The following is a 23,483-nucleotide window of genomic DNA, read 5'->3' on the forward strand; positions in this document are numbered from 1 at the left end:
ATCAATAATATCAATTACAATGGGTGCACATAACTCACCACAACCATGGTTGTAAAACTGATAAACAAAAATCTCTTATCTAACAAAAAGTCACTTAAATAAAAGAAAAGAGTGGAGAAAGCAAGATAGGCAAAAATACTGTAATGAAGACAAGCTGATGTCAATAAAAAAGAAGATTTGAAAACAATATTCAAAATCAAAGCAATAAGTTTTGCATTAATATGAGATTTAATCTATAAAGACTGAAATGATCACAAACAAATAACAATAGAGCCATCACTAATAAAGATTAATACAAAAATCCAATAAGCAACAAGGGCCAAATAAGCATTTGAGTGATACAACTCACTCATAGAACCAAAGGTCAATCAATTGTCCGTCAGAGCCACAACAAGTGCCAATACAACACACATAACTCACTCCAACAACTAACCCTGGCTCCATAACATCGAGGTGCACAAAAAACCAATTGAGTGATACAACTCACTCATAGAACCAGAAGTCAATCAATTGTCAATCAGAGCCAAAACAAGTGCAACAAGGGCCAAATAAACATTTGAGTGATACAACTCACTCATAGCATCAAAGGTCAATCAACTGTCAGTCAGAACCAAAACAAGTTCCAATACAACACTCATAAACTTGACAATTTATATTGACAAGATAGATGTGAACACATAACTCACCCCCAACAACTAATTTTGGCTCCACAATACCGAGGTGCATAAAAAAGCAATTGAGTGATACAACTCACTCATAGAACCAGAGGTCAATCAACTGTCAGTCAAAGCCAAAACAAGTGCCAATACGACACTCATAAACTTGGCAATCTATACTGACAAGAAAATAGAGGTGCACATATAACTCACCCCAACAACTAACTTTGGCTCCACAACACCGAGGTGTACAAAAAAGTAATTGAATGATACAACTTACTCATAGAACCAGAGGTCAATCAACTGAACCAAAACAAGTGCCAATACAATACTCATAAACTTGACAATCTATACTAACAAGAAGATAGAGGTGCACACCTATGTCACATGGACTCGCCAAATAGGTCGTCGCACCCACGTCGAAATGAGTGTGGGTGCGGCACCCGGTGTGGTCAACCCGCACCCAGGGTTATCTTTGTCCAAAATGGCTTTGATCGAGTCTATTTTGGTACATTAAAAAAATGGGCAGGGCTCGAGAATAGGGTACCTCGAGCGACCCCCCATTAAAAAAAGGAAAAGAAGAAGAAGAGGTACATGTACCTTTGAGCCTCATCCCCATTAAAAAAGAAGGGGTAGCTCAAGCCCCAGCCCCATTAAAAAAGAAGGGGTACCTCGAGCCCCCCCCCCCCCGCCCCATTTAAAAAAGAAGGGATACCTTGAGAAGGGGGATGGGGCTCGAGAATCTTGGAGAAGGGTAAAGGGATGGGGCAGGGGTAAAGGGGTGGTGTTAAAAAAAAAAAAAATATATATATATATATATATATATATATATATATATATATATATATATATATATATATATATATATATACCCTCCCGCACCCCCGCATCCAAGTTTTTTTAAAGTGCTGCATCACTGCACCCTCACCTGCATGTGACATAGGTGCACACATAACTTACCCCAACAACTAACTCTGGCTCCATAACACTCACTTCGAAAATGCCAAAAAAATAATGAATGTATCGAAGAGAAAAGTGATGGCTAAACTATAGCCAAAAGAAGGCAAAAAGAAAAACCTTAAAAAACACTTTAAAAAAGAAGTTATAAACAAGAGCCGATATGTCAATCATATGACAAGATGCAAACAAATCAATAAAAACCCCATAAGGCCACAAATAAGACAATAATATATATCAAAAATTCAAAAAACATAAAGCCTTATAAGGAATGAAATGAGATGGTAATTCAAGAGGAAAATAGACAATAGTGAAATAATCGCAATGTCACTAAGGCAAGAAGACAAAATATTTAAAATATTAATTTTATTAATTCTCATGAATCCACGTTCAAGGCCACTAAGGGCACAAACACATGCCTTTAAGGCAAGAAAACATAAAACACTAAAGGTGAGAGAGCACACTTTAAAAAAAATATATGATTTCATTAAGCTCACAATAATGCACAAAGAATGCATAAAGAAAGACATATAATATACAAAGAACAATATGATCCTATAGATCTAATGCATATGAAGTATCAAAGAACCTTCGATTATAAGCAAAAATCCACCCAAAACCAAAAGTGGACAAGCACAAAAGTAGTCACTATGGACACACCCAGAAGTCCCACAAAAGGGATACACACAAAGAAGGCTCAAATAAAATAATATTTTATTGATCACTCAAATTATGCAAGATGCATTATGCTTAAATTCTCATGTGATGCAAAAACATGTAAGGTAATGTTTACTAAAGAGCCGTAAGACCAAGAAATACACAAGGGACAAAAGCCACTAAGGTCTCCAAAGAGAACCCTCACAAAAACCTTTTCAATAAATATTTTTATTAATGATTATGATGCACTAAGCATGTAAGGCACAAATCATTCAAGTTCAATGAGTGTACTCATAATAAACACCTCCCAAGAGGCAAGAACACAAGCCACAAATGGGCACAACAAGAGAGCATACAATAACATAAATATTTTTTATAATTTTTAAAAATGCACATTTAGAATGCAATCATAAACCTCATAGAGGAGTTCAACATAAATACCACAAGTTTCTAAGTCATGCTCACAAAGAATAGCCTCAACAAAAGATCATAACCCTAAAAAACGAAGACATGAATTTGAAGCCATACATAAAGACATTTTTTATATTTATAGCCATGAAATGCTCGAATAACGCATCTAAGTGCCAAAAAAACACATGCTCAAGAATACTAGATCATATACACACATATTAAATAAAGAGAGTTCAAAAAACCTAAGATTCAAACTAGATTTCATAAAAGCATACATATGTATAAATATCATTTTACAAAACCAAATAAATATTATAAACTTTATAAAATATTTAATAAAAATTTTAAAAAATAAATCCAACAATAAATTTGAAAAGCATTTAAAGTTTAGCTTTAAAAAATAACAAATAATTTTTCAAAGATAAGAAAAATGAGTGTTTTCTCATGCATAATGCATGAAATAGACAACTCAAGTAAAAATAAAGATTTAAGATGCATACAGGGTCAAGATCTACCTTAAATCCAAGTAATACATCGATCATGATTCCTTCGTGAAACACGATCTCAAACCAAAGAGTCCCAAGACACAAAGAGGCAAAATACCAAGATTTTTTTTGGTTTTGATACCATGTAATGAAATGAAGCAGAAAGCAAATTCATAATGTGCACAAGCACAAGAACAAGTCCTACAAGGGACAATACAAATGCCAAAGGCAATAGAAAAGCACTTAAGTGCATACAATGGATACAAAAGCCTAAATGTGCACAAGCACAAGTCCACAAAGGGACAATACACAAGCCAATCAATGGAAAATAAATGAGATCATAAGAGGCACCAAAGACCATACACAAAAGAACACAAAAAACATAAAAAATAATAATATTTATTGAGACAGAATGCTTAGGAAAGCATTAACACACAAGAGGGGATTTTAACCCCTTTATATAGTCAATACAAGGGACCATGTAGTCGTTGGGATATTGGACTTTGTCCAATATACCCTCATACAAGAGGGAAAGATAAAAAAATATAAAAAATTGTACAAAGACAAAACTGCCCCTAATGGGCAGTATCTATTACATAAGTGAAAATGACCAAAATGCCTCTCCATGGGCAAAACCTATTACAATAATAAAACAGTTACAAAAATATATAATATATACATATACACTCATATTCATATTCAAAAAATGAGTGTAGCCGAGATGCGGATGCTTAGATGGATGTGTGGAAATACAATAAAAGATAAGATTCGGAACGAGGAGATACGTAAGAAGGTAGGTGTTGCACCCATTGAAAATAAGATGCGAGAGAATCGTTTACGGTGGTTTGGACATATTCGGCGAGGGCCTAATGATGCTCCAGTTAGAAGGTTGGAGATATGGGAAAATATATTAGTTAAAAGAGGTCGGGGTAGGCCTAGGAAGACTTGGATGGAGATGATAGGAAAGGATATGAATGCTTTGAACCTCACCGAGGACATGGCATTGGATAGAAATGATTGGAGGAAAAGGATTCATGTGGAAGACCCAAAATGAATTTCTTTTTTGGTTCATATCGCTGACCCCAATTGTTTTGGGATGAAGGCGTAGTTGTTGTTGTTGTACATATACACTCATATATGAATCTATACCAGAGTTACCGAAAGCTTCTTAGGTAGGTGGGAAGCTCGCTTCCTGGAAACTCGTTTCCGAAGCACGATACTCCTCGCTTCCGAAACTTCATGGGAAGCTCGATTCCCCCACGCTTCTTCTATGCTTCTCATAGACATGGTCTATGCATACTATATACTTCTCACATTTCTTTTCAGCTTTTTCATGTATTTTCTCTCACGCTTTCACTCACTTTCCATGTACTTTCTTTAAATTGGTAACCATCATTGTTAGATTTTAACAAAAATTTAACTCTTTTACTAAAAAATCATGAAATATAAGAATGATCAATTTTATTGTAGTTTTTATTTGCTTCTTGTTTGATTCCATATTGCTTCATTTTTTATTCATATTTTGCTTTTAAATTGAAACTTCGCTTCCAGCTTCGTATAAATTTTAAAATGCCTCGCTTCTCGCTTCCGCTTCCCATATCGTTTCTCGCTTCCGCTTCCTAGTTTGGCAACCATGATCTACACACTCATATATGAATATACATATATATAAATATATATGAATCAATACATTTTAACAATTCACCCACACTTCTATACTTTCCACATGCTTCATCCATACTTATTATATGTTTTTTCATGTTATTCATGCTTCCCACTCACTTCTCACATGCTTTCCCTAAATTGGTAGCCGTCATTTTTAGATTTTGACAAAAAATTAATTCTTAACTAAAAAATCATGACGTTTAAGAATAGTAATTTTATTTTAGTTTCTATTTACATTTCATTTTGATTTTCATTCAATTCTCATATTGCTTTTTTTTGTCTTTGTTTCTTGCTTCCTATAAATTTTAAAATGCCTCACTTCTTGCTTTTGCTTCCCGTATTGTTTCCCACTTCCTAGTCTGACAACCTTGGTCAAATCCTCAACCACATCAGTCATCACTTGATTTGAAATCTTCTCACATTCCTACATCCAATCATTGGAAATTTACTTTGGTAATGTGAGAACAAGTGCGATTTCCCTTAGCATGAGAAATGTAGCATAACAAGACAGAGAATACTGAAATAAATACACACTTTGGTCGGGAAAAAATGAGAGATTAAGAAATAGAGCCATGGTTCATTGGCACAGAATTTCAGGCTGCAACCATGACAAAGGCTTTGAACCCTTCATGGCAAAATACGATCAAAGGTGAACTATCAATGTTGATTAACCATTTTGCGAGAGATGGATTATGTTAGCAATAATGGTATTTCGATTTCTTTTATGATAAATCTATAACATTTAAGTATATTTATAGCTGATTGGACATTATCTCTGTGAGGGTTATTTTTTGTCAAATACCCTAGAGGTCTTTATGAGGAGGTTCTACAATGAGAATAGATGTCCCAAACCATTCAGTTTTTGGGACCTTCCCAAATCCCATGTGACCACTTTTTCGTTGACATTTATAGCAAGAATAAGGTACTTGCAGCAGAGACAAATAGATTTCTGACAACATTTCATCTCAGAAATCCACCTTGCATGATTCTGATCTTGACTTCATGAAGAATATGCAAGTAGGCCACAGAAATTATCTATCTTGCCGTTTGAAGCTCTTGCTCAAGAACAAAGGTATGAAAGTTGGATAGTACATATTTCCAATGCAATTTTAGTCCTAAGAATTTAGCACAAACACAAGATTGAGCATCATATTCGATTGGACAAGAATTGATAAACTATATAAGAATCCCAATTCCTAAACTGTCATCATCCAAAAGTTGTACTTCACTTTTGTGTACAGAAGTCATCGGACCTATATACTTGATGGACTTAAGGCTTTTCCTTTAAGATAGTTCTTATAGACCTGCAAAAGGAGTTGAAGGTTTGAAGTACCCTTTTGGCATCATGTTAATGGAATCTCTTGGTTCCAGAGGAGGGCTGACCTGATGTCAAACATAAGGACAGAAGAAACTTAGAAATACCTATGGAAGTCTCCACCAACACACATATCAGACGACACATCTCTTAATTGATCTTGGAAGAAGTGATGGGTCAAACTATTATCAGAAAAGGTGGAACTTTGGATCTAATATCTATGGATCAACTTGGGGATCATATGGGAATTAAGTTAAATAGGCTACAGGTCAACAATCATCTTAGTATATGCTCAAGACAAGTTGCAATAATCACCCAATTCTGATGAGCTTCCTAAAGCTATGAAGTATACACTCAAACTCAAGCCAACACTAGCCAAAATCTCCCACCTTGGATCTGTGGATCAGGTGGTTCAGGCCTTTAACTTGAAAGGACGGGAAGTAATTCATAAAGCAATTTTAAGGAATCAATTTCCAACCAAAAAAAATGAAGAATAGGGTATTCTTAGGTTAGGAATGCCCCATTTCCTCATTTAAGATTCTTGGGCCGCAATTACTTTTATGAAGAGTATCTATTGCTGCTGATGAAAACCAAATTTCTCAACTCCACAAAAACAGGCCCTCAAGGACTAACACATAGAGAAGCATGGCTCCTTTTGATGGGATGCCCCTCAATTAAAATTGACATTGCAGGAAGCATATTTATGCACCTCTGGCCCCAATGCCAGAATTTCTGGCTGATTAAGCTTAAACAAAAAACTAAAATTTTGGGAAATGAAATTAACAGTTCCCACCAACATCAAATAACCATGCATATCCATAGGATGAACTATACAATGAATACATCTGGTCAGAATTATTAATCCACAAAAGGAAAATCAGGCTTCCAAAATAGAAAAAGTAGCAAAGTAGAGACACAAGTAATAAATTTTCATAAGGCAGCAACCATTATCATGATGCCAAAGGATAACAGTGAAACAATTAGAGCCAAAGATGTAAATTCACACCACACAAAGATTATCAAGTATACAAATGCCATTTATGTAATGTATTAGCATGCATACAACATGAAGGCCAATAATTCGGACCTGTTTTGCCTGGCATGGATAGGCTGCCTCATCAGAGATGCTGCACATGGATCTTGAGATGGTGTGATTTCTTCAACTCGAGAAGAAAATCTCATAGATGGTGGCACATGCACTGCAAGAAAGTTCCATCTACGTAAAATAATCTGAATTTAAGTAAATATAGAGGGGAAAACAAAAAGTTCAGCCAACCTGTAATTGAGCTACTTGTGACATTCCCATGTTCAGTTTCCCCAGGCAACACACTTCTCTCCTGCCTTTTAAGCCTTCTTTCTTCTTCATCAAGAAGCTCCTGTTGTCGCATCCTTATTTTTGCTTCAATAACCTTTTGCTCTTCCTAGGCAAAAAAAGGATAGAGGTTCACAATAACGAAACTGCGAATGGCATAAAATCAGATCTCTGCATAATCCATGTTAATATCCACCAGCTATCCAACACAAAAGTACCACAATATTTTTTATTCATAAGAAAACAAACATCAAGTAATAAAGAGAATCTTACAACTTGTTCCCTGCCCTTCTCCTCTTTAGTCCTGAATCCACGATATTCTACAGCATAATTGGAAGTTTTGCAGAAAGGGCACCTTCATGTTAAGAACCTCATGGATTAACAATAGCATGGCTGTTTGTTTTTCAATTCAACAGGATGCCACTGTATGCATAATTAAATTGATAAAAAAGTGAAGGATACTGTGTAGGGCGAGTGGAATGGGGAGGTTTCATCTGTACAAAACACTCTGCCAAGATAGACTCCCATAAGCAGGCACGAAACTTTCTAATGGTTACAAATTTGATTAAATGAAAAATAAACAGAAAATACCTGTACATATGCCTTTCATGCAACATCTTGAACGGTTGAGACTAGGATAATACTAGGACAAGAGAAAACGAGAAATAAGAACATAACATTGGGAATATCCAACAAACTGGCATAACTATAAACATGCAGACACAGAAAAGAACCGAAGTCTTCAGTTTGTTTAGGTCCAAAGAAGTGACCAAATTGTACAATTTATTTAAACATATAAACAACTGAGCGCACTAGCCAAGCATATAATGCATGTCAATTAATTCAACCAGCAAGCAATATGTGGAAATATGAAAAACAGGATTAAACCACCACAATCCATTGTCGCAGAAATAATGTCTAACAAACATGCCATCAACGACGATGCCATTTCTCATTTTCAGTAAGCACCAAAACAATCAAATATTTGAACATTCCCAAATTTGCCAAACACCATTCATCATACCCTAGCAATCCAATCCAGCCTATGAACGCAATTTGAAAAGAAAATTAAACCAACCCCACCAAAAAAAAAAAGCAATCCAATTCCATCCCAATAAACAGAAACCAAATTTCATGACAGTGAAACAAGCAAGACAATGAGATAAAAAAAAGTGACGTAAATTACAGACCAGGAAGCAAATTGGGCATTCTTCTAGTTCAAACCCGCCTTCTTCATCACCTACGTAGCAAGGAGCCAACTTAGCTTCAAGTATGAGCTTCCTCAGCTTCTTGTGATCAACATCTCTGCCCAACGGATACAACCCCTGCGGCCGCGTGTACCTGTCATCTACAATTTGCCTCTTCCTAACCAACTTGTTCCCCATCCGATCCAACAACGATCAAAAGAAGAAGAAGCAAGAAGGAAAGAAAAACGATCAAGAACCACCCTTCACTTCCATGTCACCAACCTTCACGACGCTACAGCCTCTCTTCTAAAACCAAGAAATAAGACAAAAAATCAGCCGAAATACTCACAACAAGAAACAGCACGCCGTTCATCGATTTCATAATGAGAAAAGTACGGAAATTTTAGTCAAAAAAATAAGTAACTATTGTGATTTTAATCGTAATCGATTTCTTGAACCCCCCAAAATCAAAATTCTAAAATTGAGAGAGAGAGAGAGACCCAAATCCATATCTCAAGCAATCCAAACGATCAAACCGATACAAAACCTTAAGGAAACCAACGATCACTCCAGGAATCTCAATCCTTTTTAGTTCAACTTTTGGAGAGAAAAAGAACTTCAAAAGACAATCACAACAAAAGCAAAAGGCAAACCCTTAGAAAAGGAACGGTAGACTGCCACTCGAGAAACGACGGGTTCCCTCCTTGTTTTCCCATCCCAATCGAGCAAACGCAAAAAATCGACCATCAAGAACCCTAGGAAAGTAAAGAAGAACTCGTGGAGAAAAAAAGAAAGCGAGACCAAAATCCCGCCGAGAAAAAAAAACAAGAAAACGCTTCAAATCTCACGCCCGAAACAGAAATCCAAAACGAAAACAGGAACTCCTTTCTCGTAATCCGAACACGAGAAACGAACGACTTCGCAAGAAAAACACCTCCCGAGATCGCAGAAAACCGAGAGAGAGAGAGAGAGGCGTACTTCTCTGACACGATCCGAGCAACATGGATTACCGTGAAGTTCGGCATCGGACGGGCCGGAGATCTCCGAAAAAGAGGAATTCCGATCGAAGGCGAAAGTTGAGGGGCTCTTTTCCGGCGGCGTTGTAGTGATTGGCACGGCGACCCAAATAAGACAAAGAACTCTCTCTCTCTCTCTCTCGGAATGGGAGCGAACGTGGTGGGAGGAAAGCTACAGAGAAGAGAGGGGCAAAAGAGGAAAACGAGAAAAGGCTGAGTGTGGATCAAGTACAGACAACCAACCAGCCACTCACTTCACTTGTCAGTCACTGCTGCCGCCACTGTACCAACAAAAAAAACGGTTGGATCAGACGCTAAAGATTCTACGTTGAACTTTAAATGACGATAATGCCCCCGTGCCTAACATGCTCATGTTGCTGTCATTCCTTTTGTTTGGCTCTGGCTCACTGCTAATTGCTAAAACTTTGAAAATAGGTCACCTTTGTGGGATGACACCCAAAGTTCAAAGTCCCCGACTCCCAAGCAATTAAAGAAAGCAAGCAAAATGATAGACTACTGGGTTTTGAACCTGAAACGTCCCAATGCAAGGTGACTTGCAATAGCTGCTCCTACCAAACAAGTGGAGCCCTCGTTGGTGGAATTCTTTAATTTTTCATCAACTGTTTTCTTCATATTTTAATATTTAAAATGCTTTTTTATTGAAATATCATGAAATATTATTAAGAATTTATTAAAACATTAGCAGTAAGAACCACCAATGTTATTAAAATACCTTATGTGTACCGTATCAACAGAAAATCGATACGATACTAATCTGAATAGTCTATTTTTTAATAAATGTAAAAAATACTTAAAATTAATTTATTTAATATTATTTTAACGGTTTTAACATGTGTCACGTTCTTATTGACATGAAATAATTTTTAATTATTTTTTTAACTGATTCAGAACAATTCACTTGAGAATCGGTATCAGCCCATTCACTTGAGAAAGAGTATCGGCCGATTCACCTAAATGTCAATCAATTTGATAGCCGATCCTATTTTGACTTCATTCCGAACAACCACACGTTCTTGTCTGTACGCGTCACCAGGGGCACCAGGCCAAAATGTCGTGTCCATGTGACATAGCTCTTTCTCCTTTAGAAGATGAATTGAGCCACTGGGTAACTTGTGGCCTGCTTCATTTGGGCTAGGCTTGATGAACGGTTTCTGCCCTTAGCCTAAAACGGGTCAGGCTTAGGCTTTGGATTTTGCACATTCACACACTGCCCCAGATAAGGTAGAAGCATGTAGGAATGTAAACGGTTCAGATTCGGATGAGATGAGGTCAATACCATATAAGACTAATTCAGTGTGGGCTAAACGGATTCGGATTTGGATAGTGAAAAGTTCATACTGGATTTGCTTTTATACGTCTATACAGATTTGCATATTTGTTGGATTCAGTAGCAAAAAATCTAAACCATATCCGCATTTCATATGGCATCCCTAGATGCATGTCAAGTAAAAGACTATCCATACTAGAGTGCATTAGCAAATAGATCCAATTTGGTATATGCCGGTGAATATTTTGCACTGAAGAAGGTATGAAATTGTTACCAACGGGGGCTCAGATTGTTTGGTACGAGCTCTTAGTTAGTGCACATCACCTTGCGTTGGGACGGTGCAAGTTCAAAACCCAATTGTATGATGTATAATTGGTGGGGTCTGCCTAACCCCAGCTTGTCTATCAGAAAAATAAAAAGGAATGAAATTATTATGGTTGAAATCATGGTACTAGAAGTGCAAGTTGCTCAATCTAACCACATGGATGTGTTTATCGCCTTTATTTTTTCAATGAAGTCATCAAGTTTTGATACATTGTGGGCCATTAATTTATGAAGCTTTTGAAAAATCTGCTTACATGTCATACGATTTGAGTATGCAAGGTCTAATTTATAAAAAAATAATCAATAAAATATGAAAAAGAGGTGATATTTACGTCGACACGATTACTGAGCAGCCTCAAAAGAAATGAGAGCAGAGAGATAAAAGAGTAAGTAGAAAACATAATTCACAAGCTATCTAATACCAAGCACATTTAAGGATATAAATAGGCCTGAAGAAATGGGTTATGCTTCCCTCCATAACCAGCCCAATAGCTAGAGTGTCTCTTCAATACCCAAGATGTGGGAGTAAGGCACACTAAAAATTGGGATGAAAAAGGTCATTGATTGGATGATCAAAGTACCCAAACATTTAAAAATTAAAAAACAAGTCTATTGGAAAATAAAAATAATAATAATGATTTCAAATACCCTTTTTATAAGTTCAATTAAAGATTGAAATCGATTGGGGCAAGTCAAGCCCAAAGCCAAATCCAATATCCAATGCTCAAAGTGACAAGACCCCAAAGGGCATTGCTTTTAGAGCCAACTCTTGACAATATAAACCCATTGTACTTCCAAAAAAATGATCAATACAAGATTAAACATTTTTCAATATAGTAGAGTTTTCCTTGATGATGCAGAGCATCCAAATGATCACAGCATTGAAGATGAGTTGGATGTGAATCCAACTCTTCAGACCCGATCCAATATATGATATCCTATAAAATTCAATTTTCTTCAAACCTATTCGAGTTCAAATAGATCTTCGGGGTAACTCCTTCATTTTGGCACATATCGATTTCTGAGATTTTTTTTTTAGAATTTTAAAAATTACCTTATGTGGCGATTCTATTTTTGCGAATATTGGAATCAATTCTATATTTTTTATTATTTTTTAAATTTTTTTAGGTACTGGATCTTACGGATCCGGATAGTTCTGGTGCTCGGTAGGATTATTTTAGGGCACTAGAGGATGTATGGGGTATCGAGATAGATTTTTATTTTTTTTAGCAATTTTATTTTTTTCTAAAATGGTTTGAGATCTATTTGCATGAATTGAATCTTGTACCAGATCCAATTCATCTTAAATATTGGATCCATATTGGTGCCTCCCATGGTTGGACCAATATGGACCCCATTTGAATTTGTTTGATCAAAGTCAAGAGGAGTATATCTTCACTACATATTGGTGCAGATGGAGATGAACTTAAAGTCTTTATAAGCCCAAGTCACCTCCAAGGTAGCCAATAAGATAACACCTCATTGACCATCCAAAAGCAAAGCATTTCAAATTTGGTCTTCTCATTAGCGATTAATGAGGTAGCTTCCAATATGGCCAATGAGAGGTCATGCTACCTTTCTTTCTCCCTTAAATGAGCTTAGAAAAAGCGTTGAGGGGGTCTTCTCTCTTTTGCTGAAAAAATTTTGTTGAAGAAAATTGATGGAGGATCTACCCTAGTCATCTCCTATATTGAGACATTTTTGTTGAAGCTTGCTACAACCAGACTGTGGTGCAGACCATAGCTTCAGCTGGGCGTGAACCAGAGCTACTTGTGAATATGTTTGTGTGCCCTTAGTAGCTATTCAAAGTTTGTACCAATCGTTATGGCTACTTCCTTTTCCACGGTGCCCTTGCCGAATTGGAAGGGAGTAGATTCCCTGTTGTTTGTGTTTAAGTGAATCTTGATACTTTGCTAAAACTTTACCTTGTGATTTCTAATCAAATTTGATTAAACTTACCTCAGTTTGAATTAATTATACATCTTGTCTCATCAAAGAGATTATCTTCTAAGCATCGCTTTTTGAATAAGAATTTTTTGCTAGTTTGTTTAGTACTTGTGGTTTGTTTATAGTCCTATCATAGTCTAATTGGAGTTGTGATAAGGTGGAAGAGATTTGGCATTAGAGAATATACATTTAGAAGTGTTTGTGTGTGAAGGTTGAACAATAAACCCTTAATGCTAAAATTTGGATTAAATTAAAGTTGTTGAATCGTGTAAAACCATTTGATTTTGTGACTGTGTGTATCAAATATAGTCAAAGTAATTGAAACATAACTCTTAATTTACTTTATGATAGCTTCTTGGAAAACTAACATGTGTGGCTACAAAGTATATGTTTAACACATTTTTGATTCATTCGTTTGGCTGTTAAAATGGGTCTAGAATTGAGAAAATAATTGTTCGTGTGATTGTCAGAATTGTAACAGTTCAACTCCATATTTAGTTTGTAGCAGAGCCATCCGAACTCTGATTCAAGTGATTTTTGTTTCTCTGATTCGATAATTAAATTTTTTATAACTTTTATGTTGAACAAATGTTCTGAATCAATCGTCTGTATAGTCAAAAGTGTTTTGGAATAGACAGAATAGTCCCACGAGTGACTATATAGGACTATACCAGACTGTCATCTTGCTCAGGTCGTATCGAAGATATACGACTTTCTATTTGAGTGATTTTAGTTTTTCTAACTTTAAAACTAATTTTTTTACAACTTTCATCTTCAAGTCATTGATCGAATCTATAGAAAATTATCCTATTCTAGTTTGTTCATACTGGATAATCCCAAAAGACCTACCTGTGAGCATGAGTCCGTTGATCTGGTGTTCATACCATATCTCGACCATCAGTGGTGAGATTTTTGTGTTTTTGAGATCGTTAAAAAGAAGATTTTGCCGTCTATAGAATCTGTTTTGGCATTTTTCTTCTATTTGGAGTGCAACATGAACCAAACACCCTCTATTGACAATTGTCAGTTTTTCAAGTTATCCAGTTTAGGTTCTGCACATCAGGATCCATTTGAATCTTGGATCATGGATCGGCCCCCTTTCTGGATCCATAACAATTTTCCTCTAAAAATCGTTTCTTAGTTTATAGACGTTGAGTGGATCGCTAGCACAGTCAGGGCTACACAACGAGCCGAACTAGCTTGAGCTTGGCTCAGGCTCGACTCATTTAAATCTAACACAGACTCATCTGAGTAAATAAATGAGTCGAGCTTGATCAAGCAATCGAGCTTGATTAAGCTTGATTAGCCCGATCAAACTCCATTAATAGAGTAATATGGGGATTTCTTCTAAGATATGAACCATTTTTGTAGACTAACAAGCATAAAACTTGCCTTTAGGCAAGTGGGTAACGATTTTGCGTGTAGGTGTGCGGTCCTTGTTTCAATTCTTGCTCTCTACACTGTTGGTAATTTAATGTGGCTTGATCTTGAACTCGAGTTGAGTTCGTATACAACTTTTCAAGCTCAGCTTATATCAAGCCGAGCCTTTTGAATTTGAGCCCAGCTTGTGTACACACCTAAGCACATGATGTAGAGAGGTTTTTTTTACAAAGAAAGGGCAACTTAGGTGGTCTTGGACCTGGGTAGGGGCAGCTCCGTTGATCAGCTTCCTTCGATGGGTGGTGTACGTAGCAGAGTGAGAGATGGAGAGCGCAACTCAGGTGGCCTTTGACTAACGGTAGCTCGAACGATGACTAATACAAAAGCATCAAATTTTTGACCTCAAAAGGTAACCTTACATTTTCAAAAATATCATTATTTTAAAAGTGTTTTAGTCGTTTTTCATGAGGTTTAACTCATCAAATATTAAGTACAACTAGTTCAATGTTAGAATAATGTGTGTATATATAGAGAGAGATGCAGGTTTATTAAGATTCTCAAAAATCAATAGCTTACAATATACCAAAATTCCTAATTTTAAAATCTTTTTTTATGTCAAAAATAACATGATTCGTACCAAATAAATTATGTTAAGTGCATCTATAAGGTCTAATTGAGAAATGCAACTTACAACTAAGATTTCTAGTAAGTGGGAGTAGGTGCTCTCGAAGCACAGTAACATTACTATAAAAAGTGTTGATTGAACCTTATAAAAACCCACCCATGTGTCAAAATCAAACACTTCAAGAGTTGATCCCTATAAAATCAAGTACATAGATCATATCAATACAATCAAAATTTAAAAATAAAATAGAATAAGGGTGAAAAATCCATTAAGCACGTTCATCAAACACTTACTCACTACTCATATATATAAAGTAATGCATAGCTGCTTAAACATTAGGTGCTAGATGAACGTGCATGGACGTGGTTTTTCAGCTTCTTCGGTGCACATGGTTTCCACCTATTAAATGTGTTGGGCATGGTCAATTTACTAAGAATCCACACCTGGATCATGTGCTTTCAATAAAAAAAATGATGTTTGGAGCCTCCGAAAATTTACAAAGATTTTGGACCGTTGATTTTTTTAACCTTATAAAAACCAACCCATGTGTTGGAATCAAACACTTCAAGAGCTGAAATCAAGTACATAATGTACGGTCAAAATTTAAAAATGAAATGAAAAAAAAAAAAATATATATATATATATATATATATATATATCGAGAGAGAGAGAGAGTAGTGGCGTGAACGACTTGGGGGTAAGTAAAGGTAGGCCTTAAATACACATAATGTGAGCCGTCTGATCTTACTTTGATCATTCGTAAGTGTTGGCTACAGTAGGCACCATATACTGTTGATAACTACTGGCTTTTTTTGTCTCTCTCTATATATATTGAGAACCATTTTAATCAACCTTTATATTATTTATCCAACTTCTCATCAAATTTTATTAGATTTTTTCAAAGAAATTACTAGATATTTCATGGCACACCATACATACTGATGTACCTAGAGAGGGATACGGGAGTGCGAAAGGGTCTTCGACCACTAGGTATACACTACGAGAATGGACCACTAAACAAGATTTCACCCTAAGATTAATTAGCACAACAAAGGGGCTGGGTTAGGGGTGGATTTAGGGTCCCAAACAGTCAAACAAAATGCCATTAAAAATAACCCAATAGAGTCGAGATGGTAGTCCTTAGGTGAGCCGTGTAGGCTTTCCAAAAATCTGATATGGACAAGTTCAGTTTTATCTTTGAGACATTTTACCAAATAGTTGATGTGTGCCTCTCAAAAAAGCTTTAAACAAAATTTGGACTAAAATTTTCAACACGAAATATTCATGAAAAATGATGTAAATCCTGTCCAAGTAGTAAAACTTCACAACAATAAAATTCAGATTTATGAATATCATATCCCACAATGTCAAATATTCGCAATGTAAAACAGAAAATGATATTCAGAGAGGCGAAACAAATTGAAGCACACAATCCCGAAGAACCTGAATTGACGTCAAAACTGATTCCAAACAGGCACAATTTTGACACAAATTTAGTGAAGGCATCCCAACAGAATGGACGACAATTTTAGGTAAGATTTCAAAGTTGTTTCAACAGTTGGACTACAAACTTTAAATTCCCAAAAACAAATTAACAACACACAAATCAATAGAGAATAGATTCATCAAACTTCAGTTCTGAATGCAATTTTCAATACACAGTAAAAATATACTGTCATAAACAAATTATGAATCAAGTGAATCTAACTTTTAGAATTCAGTCCAAACAACATATTCAAGAACAGACCTACTCCTGGGAGACCTTGCCAGGTGGATTATCATGGTACCTGAAAAAACATTCATCAATAAATAATTTTAATTTTATAAATTTAAGAAGAACAAAATAATAAAAATTGATGCAGAGCAGAACCAGGTCCAGTCTCTACAGAATGACCCAAGCCAATACCAATGGGACGGTGGAGACTCATCAGAACGAAGGTCTGAAGCAAGCACATGCACGTCAACAACGTTCTAGCTCGACAGCGTTTTAGCACGTCAGCAACATCGGGTTTGTCTTGGGTCCAAGGATTGGACCCGAGATCCAGGTCCGTTAGCAACCTTTTAAATACCCTATTCTAGGGTTGCGTGAGGAGGGGAGAACTTTTCAGAAACGCACAACCACAGTTTTGCTTTCTTCATTTCTTCGGCAATTTTCTTTTCCTTTTATTTATTTGTTTTCCTTTACAGTCTAACGTCTATTACTGTCATTCTTTATTTTTTGTTAGTTAATAGTTGTATTCCCTGTGAGCCCTGTCAGTCCATTATTTCTTTTGTCATTACTTCCTTTCTTCATTATTGTTTCTTTTGTTTCTTTGTTGTTTCACGTTAGTTGTTTTGCAGCCTTTCTCCCCATTGTTTGCCTCAGCCTACAACAGGCTATTGGCATTTTGTTTATTCCAAACATTCTGTTTATTTCCTATTAGCTATTGTTTCTTTACTATTATCAGTATCAGTTTGCACATCATCAGCCTGTTAATACGCTGTTGCTCGGATCCATTGATCCGAGCCTTTCCTCTTCTACGTGTCATTGGATATCGAGTATTACACAGTCGAGCATTGAAAGGACCTTTCCAACGTCAACCCATAGCGTGACAACGTCGGTTCACTCGCTAATTAAGAAGCAATCACGTCGATAACCTTTTCGTGAATACTTTCGGCATTTCCCACTGCATTAAATGGTATCAGAGCCCAGTCCCTCCTCCTTCGTCAACAGCATGACGCAAGAAGTGAGGAACGATCCTATGAGCAGAAAGGCGCGAGAAGAGATCATGAAGCAGTTACTCAACAAGTTGACGGAGATGCAGAAAGATATGCTATGCCTAGAAAAGGAGGTAGCCGGTATGTCGAAGCGTGTTGATGGATTCGAAGATCGGCTTGCTGTCCTCGAGTCGTCGATGGAGATGCACCCAACGTCCACGTTGAAAGCAAGTGGTGGATTGGGCATCGATGTTGTTGGCCTTCCGAGTGCGGTGGCAATCGACCCATGCCCAGCGAACCTCCAACTGTCAATTGTGCCACCGGAGTTCATCGAAGCGAGCCTGCACAGGGATGCCGACTGCACGATGCTCCAGCAAGAGGCACATGCAATGTTGGATAACCAGGCCGAGAGTCGCCTTTTGCATCTGCAATTGTTTGACCCATTCAGTGAACAGCAGCAACGACAGTTGCAAAACGATAATGAGCCATTTCATCCTACAAGTAGTCAACAACCACAATTGTCCGTTTTGTCTGCCTTATGCCAAAAGCCTCTGTTTGCAGATCCAAATAGTAAAGAAACTGGAGTGGAACCAGAAAATTGCACCCATGACTACCAGAATGCCTTGTTTGGTGCTAACATTGATTCTCATTCACTAATACTCCCTAATGTTGTTTTCAACCTTGCGATGGCTGGAGGCCATGTTGACATGTCCGCCATGCAATTTACTACTTCTGGGTTCCGTATGCTAAGTGGTTGTGGTTGTCTTGTAGATTCACCAGGCATTCTCCATAATTCGGGACTTAACCCACCTGACCAAACATTTGTGAAGGTTTACAAATCTGGTTTTGTTGGGCGATTATTAGACATTGCTCGGTTTAGCTACTACCATGATCTTTTGAAGCCGTTTGGGTTTGTTTTTTAGAACAAGATCCTGAACGGGGATTTCTCTATGGACGGTGAGCAGAGCCACTATGCATTCAGGGCAGATATAGTAAAGTTTTTAGAAGGTGGTCCCGTTTTTGGTAAGCATGCTTGTATTGTTGGGATTCTAGCCAAACCCTTAAGACCGCGTGTTGGAGGGACAAAAATTCAGCTTATGCTTCCAGAGAGTGCCATAGCAGATGCTACATACGATCAATTTCAAAATAAATCTACAGGCTTTGATTTGGAGTCGTCCAGGAATATCGCTACATGTTGCCTATCGTCAATGTGTTTGATTTATATGCATATCGTGGTGACAAGTCGTCACAGCCGACTTCTTCCCAACCAGGGGATGATGCAGAGCAGAACCGGGTCCAGTCTCTACAGAATGACCTAGGCCAACACCAATGGGACGGTGGAGACTCATCAGAACGAAGGTCTGAAGCATGCACATGCACGTCAACAATGTTCTAGCTCGACAACGTTTCAGCACGTCATCAACATCGGGTTTGTCTAGGGTCCAAGGATTGGACCCGAGATCCAGATCCGTTAGCAACCTTTTAAATACCCTATTCTAGGGTTGCGTGAGGAGGGGAGAACTTTTCAGAAACGCACAACCACAGTTTTGCTTTCTTCATTTCTTCAGCAGTTTTCTTTTCCTTTTTTTTATTTGTTCTCCTTTACAGTCTGACGTCTATTACTGTCATTCTTTATTTTCTGTTAGTTAATAGTTGTATTCCCTGTGAGCCCCGTCAGTCCATTATTTCTTTTGTCATTACTTCCTTTCTTCATTATTGTTTCTTTTGTTTCATTGTTGTTTCACGTCAGTTGTTTTGCAGCCTTTCTCCCTATTGTTTGCCTCAGCCTACAAAAGGCTATTGGCATTTTGTTTATTCCAAACATTCTGTTTATTTCCTATTAGCTATTGTTTCTTTACTATTATCAGTATCAGTTTGCACATCATCAACATGTTAATACGTTGTTGCTCGGATCCATTGATCCGAGCCTTTCCTCTTCTACGTGCCATTGGATATCGAGTATTGCACAGTCGAGCATTGAAAGGACCTTTCCAACGTCAACCCATAGCGTGACAATGTCGGTTCACTCGCTAATTAAGAAGCAATCACGTCGGTAACCTTTTCGTGAATACTTTCGGCATTTCCCACTGCATCAAATGGTATCAGAGCCCAGTCCCTCCTCCTTCGTCAATGACATGACGCAAGAAGTGAGGAACGGTCCTATGAGCGGAAAGGCGCGAGAGGAGATCATGAAGCAGTTACTCAACAAGTTGACGGAGATGCAGGAAGATATGTTATGCCTAGAAAAGGAGGTAGCCGGTCTGTCGAAGCGTGTGGATGGATTCGAAGATCGGCTTGTTGTCCTCGAGTCGTCGGTGGAGATGCACCCAACATCCACGTTGAAAGCAAGTGGTGGATTGGGCGTCGATGTTGTTGGCCTTCCGAGTGCGGTGGCAATCGACACATGCCCAGCGAACCTCCAACTGTCAATTGTGCCACCGGAGTTCATCGAAGCGAGCCTGCACAGGGATGTCGACTGCACGATGCTCCAGCAAGAGGCACATGCAATGTTGGATAACCAGGTCGAGAGTCGCCTTTTGCATCAGCAATTGTTTGACCCATTCAGTGAACAGCAGCAACGACAGTTGCAAAACGATAATGAGCCATTTCATCCTGCAAGTAGTCAACAACCACAATTGTCCTTTTTGTCTGCCTTATGCCAAAAGCCTCTGTTTGCAGATCCAAATAGTAAAGAAACTGGAGTGGAACCAGAAAATTGCACCCATGACTACCAGAATGCCTTGTTTGGTGCTAACATTGATTCTCATTCACTAATACTCCCTAATGTTGTTTTCAACCTTGCGATGGCTGGAGGCCATGTTGACATGTCCGCCATGCAATTTACTACTTCTGGGTTCCGTATGCTAAGTGGTTATGGTTGTCTTGTAGATTCACCAGGCATTCTCCATAATTCGGGACTTAACCCACCTGACCAAACATTTGTGAAGGTTTACAAATCTGGTTTTGTTGGGCGATTATTAGACATTGCTCGGTTTAGCTACTACCATGATCTTTTGAAGCCGTTTGGGTTTGTTTTTTAGAACAAGATCCTGAACGGGGATTTCTCTATGGACGGTGAGCAGAGCCACTATGCATTCAGGGCAGATATAGTAAAGTTTTTAGAAGGTGGTCTCGTTTTTGGTAAGCATGTTTGTATTGTTGGGATTCTAGCCAAACCCTTAAGACCGCGTGTTGGAGGGACAAAAATTCAGCTTATGCTTCCAGGGAGTGCCATAGCAGATGCTACATACGATCAATTTCAAAATAAATCTACAGGCTTTGATTTGGAGTCGTCCAGGAATATCGCTACATGTTGCCTATCGTCAATGTGTTTGATTTATATGCATATCGTGGTGACAAGTCGTCACAGCCGACTTCTTCCCAACCAGGGCAGAATGATGCAGAGCAGAACCGGGTCCAGTCTCTACAGAATCACCCAGGCCAACACCAATGGGACGGTGGAGACTCATCAGAACGAAGGTCTGAAGCATGCACATGCACATGCACGTCAACAATGTTCTAGCTCGACAACGTTTCAGCACGTCATCAACATCGGGTTTGTCTAGGGTCCAAGGATTGGACCCGAGATCCAGATCCGTTAGCAACCTTTTAAATACCCTATTCTAGGGTTGCGTGAGGAGGGGAGAACTTTTCAGAAACGCACAGCCACAGTTTTGCTTTCTTCATTTCTTCAGCAGTTTTTTTTCCTTTTTTTTATTTGTTCTCCTTTACAGTCTGACGTCTATTACTGTCATTCTTTATTTTCTGTTAGTTAATAGTTGTATTCCTTGTGAGCCCTGTCAGCCCATTATTTCTTTTGTCATTACTTCCTTTCTTCATTATTGTTTCTTTTGTTTCTTTGATGTTTCACGTAAGTTGTTTTGCAGCCTTTCTCCCCATTGTTTGCCTCAGCCTACAGCAGGCTATTGGCATTTTGTTTATTCCAAACATTCTGTTTATTTCCTATTAGCTATTGTTTCTTTACTATTATCATTATCAGTTTGCACATCATCAGCCTGTTAATACGTTGTTGCTCGGATCCATTGATCTGAGCCTTTCCTCTTCTACGTGCCATTGGATATCGAGTATTGCACAGTCGGGCATTGAAAGGACCTTTCCAAGGTCAACCCATAGCGTGACAACGTCGGTTCACTCGCTGATTAAGAAGCAATCACGTCGGTAACCTTTTCGTGAATACTTTCGGCATTTCCCACTGCATCAAAAATCCTATACTATAGTCTTACATAAAAAATGAATTTATCATGTTCGAAAATTATCTGACTCCACCTTGTTGAACCTTCACAAAAATTGAAATTTACATGTGCTCGAATTTGTAGAAAATGTGAGGTTTGCAAAAGATTTTATTTACTCAATATTTCATCAAAAAAAGAATATTTAGTGATTTGTTCTTGTAATAAAGCTATCAAAATCTTAGAAAAATGTAGATCATCAGCAAGTAAAAAAATATTCACTAACATCTCAGATAAAAGAAATGATTTCAGAGAAAATATTGCATGATGGCTCAATTCTTATTTCAGAATTAGAAGTGAAACACAGTATAAAAAGTAACAGTTAAAACCAATTATGAGAATCATTCTTAGTTTTGCAAACAAATTTTCTTTTGTCCCTTATCTGATGAGACCAAAAAAAATTTACGGACGAACACCTAAGTTATTCCAGGTGCACGAATCACATTCATCAACAAAGAATGTCACTTCGCTCAGGACAGGCTTGACATGCAAGGCTTCTCCTTGATCCTCAATGTCTTCAAACTCAACAAAGATGGGATCTCTAAGGATTTCACGAAGGGGCTCAACCCAAGACTCTTCTAAACAAATGATAGAGGTTGGAACAACCTCGTTTTTGCCCACATTTTCATTGAAAATGGGCTCGCCCTATAATTCACACAAGGGTTCTTCATGAACCTCATATACGAATAAGGCATCAATGATATTTTCTTCATGATTAATGCTCGATCACAAACACACCACTTTCTAGACATCCTAGAACTACTAATCATGACAAATTAAAAAATCTGACAACCCTTGCTTTGGTACCAAACTGATGCACCTATGGAGGAATACCAGAGCACGGAGGTGTCTTCGACCACTAGTTACACACTATGAGAATGGACCACGAAACAAGATTTCACCCTAAGATTAATTAGCGCAACAATGAGGATGGTTTAGGGGGGGGGGGGGGGGTTAGGGTCCCAAACAGTCAAACAAAATGCCATTAAAAATAACCCAATAGAGTCGAGACAATAGTCCTTAGGTGAGATGTGTAGGCTGTCTAAAAAACTGATATGGATAAGTATTTTTGTCCTTGAGGCATTTCACCAAATAGTTGGTTGATGCCTCTCAATCAAGCTTTAAACAAAGTTTGGTCTAAAATTCCCAACATGAAAAATTCGTGAAACACAATGCAAATCATGTCCAAGTAGTAAAACTTTACAACAATGAAATTCAAATTTATGAACACCGTGTCCCATAATGTCAAATATTCAATGTAAAACAGAAAATGATATTCAAAGAGGCTAAACAAATTGAAGCAAACAATCC

General features: G+C 37.6%; 1 protein-coding gene across 3 annotated transcripts in view; it reads right to left on the reverse strand.

The window, feature by feature from the left end:
- Positions 1-9,949, reverse strand: part of LOC149843519 (E3 ubiquitin-protein ligase DA2-like) — a 52,887-nt gene extending 42,938 nt beyond the window's left edge. For 2 of the 3 annotated variants that reach the window (XM_089999884.1, XM_089999883.1), the window contains exons 1-7: positions 9,656-9,949; positions 8,649-8,951; positions 8,050-8,101; positions 7,921-7,966; positions 7,732-7,813; positions 7,423-7,567; positions 7,234-7,345 (exon numbers count right to left, since the gene is read on the reverse strand). In XM_089999884.1, the coding sequence (XP_089856010.1) occupies positions 7,234-7,345; positions 7,423-7,567; positions 7,732-7,813; positions 7,921-7,966; positions 8,050-8,101; positions 8,649-8,843 (632 nt within the window). In that variant the 5' untranslated portion in view covers positions 8,844-8,951; positions 9,656-9,949. Of the gene's footprint in view, positions 1-7,233; positions 7,346-7,422; positions 7,568-7,731; positions 7,814-7,920; positions 7,967-8,049; positions 8,102-8,648; positions 8,952-9,623 lie in introns of all 3 variants that reach the window. The other variant, XM_089999882.1, reaches the window with a different exon arrangement.
- Positions 9,950-23,483: the final 13,534 nt, after the last annotated feature.

This window comes from Nuphar pumila, chromosome 3 (genome assembly GCF_984573655.1).
Source record: "Nuphar pumila chromosome 3, dmNupPumi1.hap1.1, whole genome shotgun sequence".
Taxonomy (NCBI): Eukaryota; Viridiplantae; Streptophyta; class Magnoliopsida; order Nymphaeales; family Nymphaeaceae; genus Nuphar; species Nuphar pumila.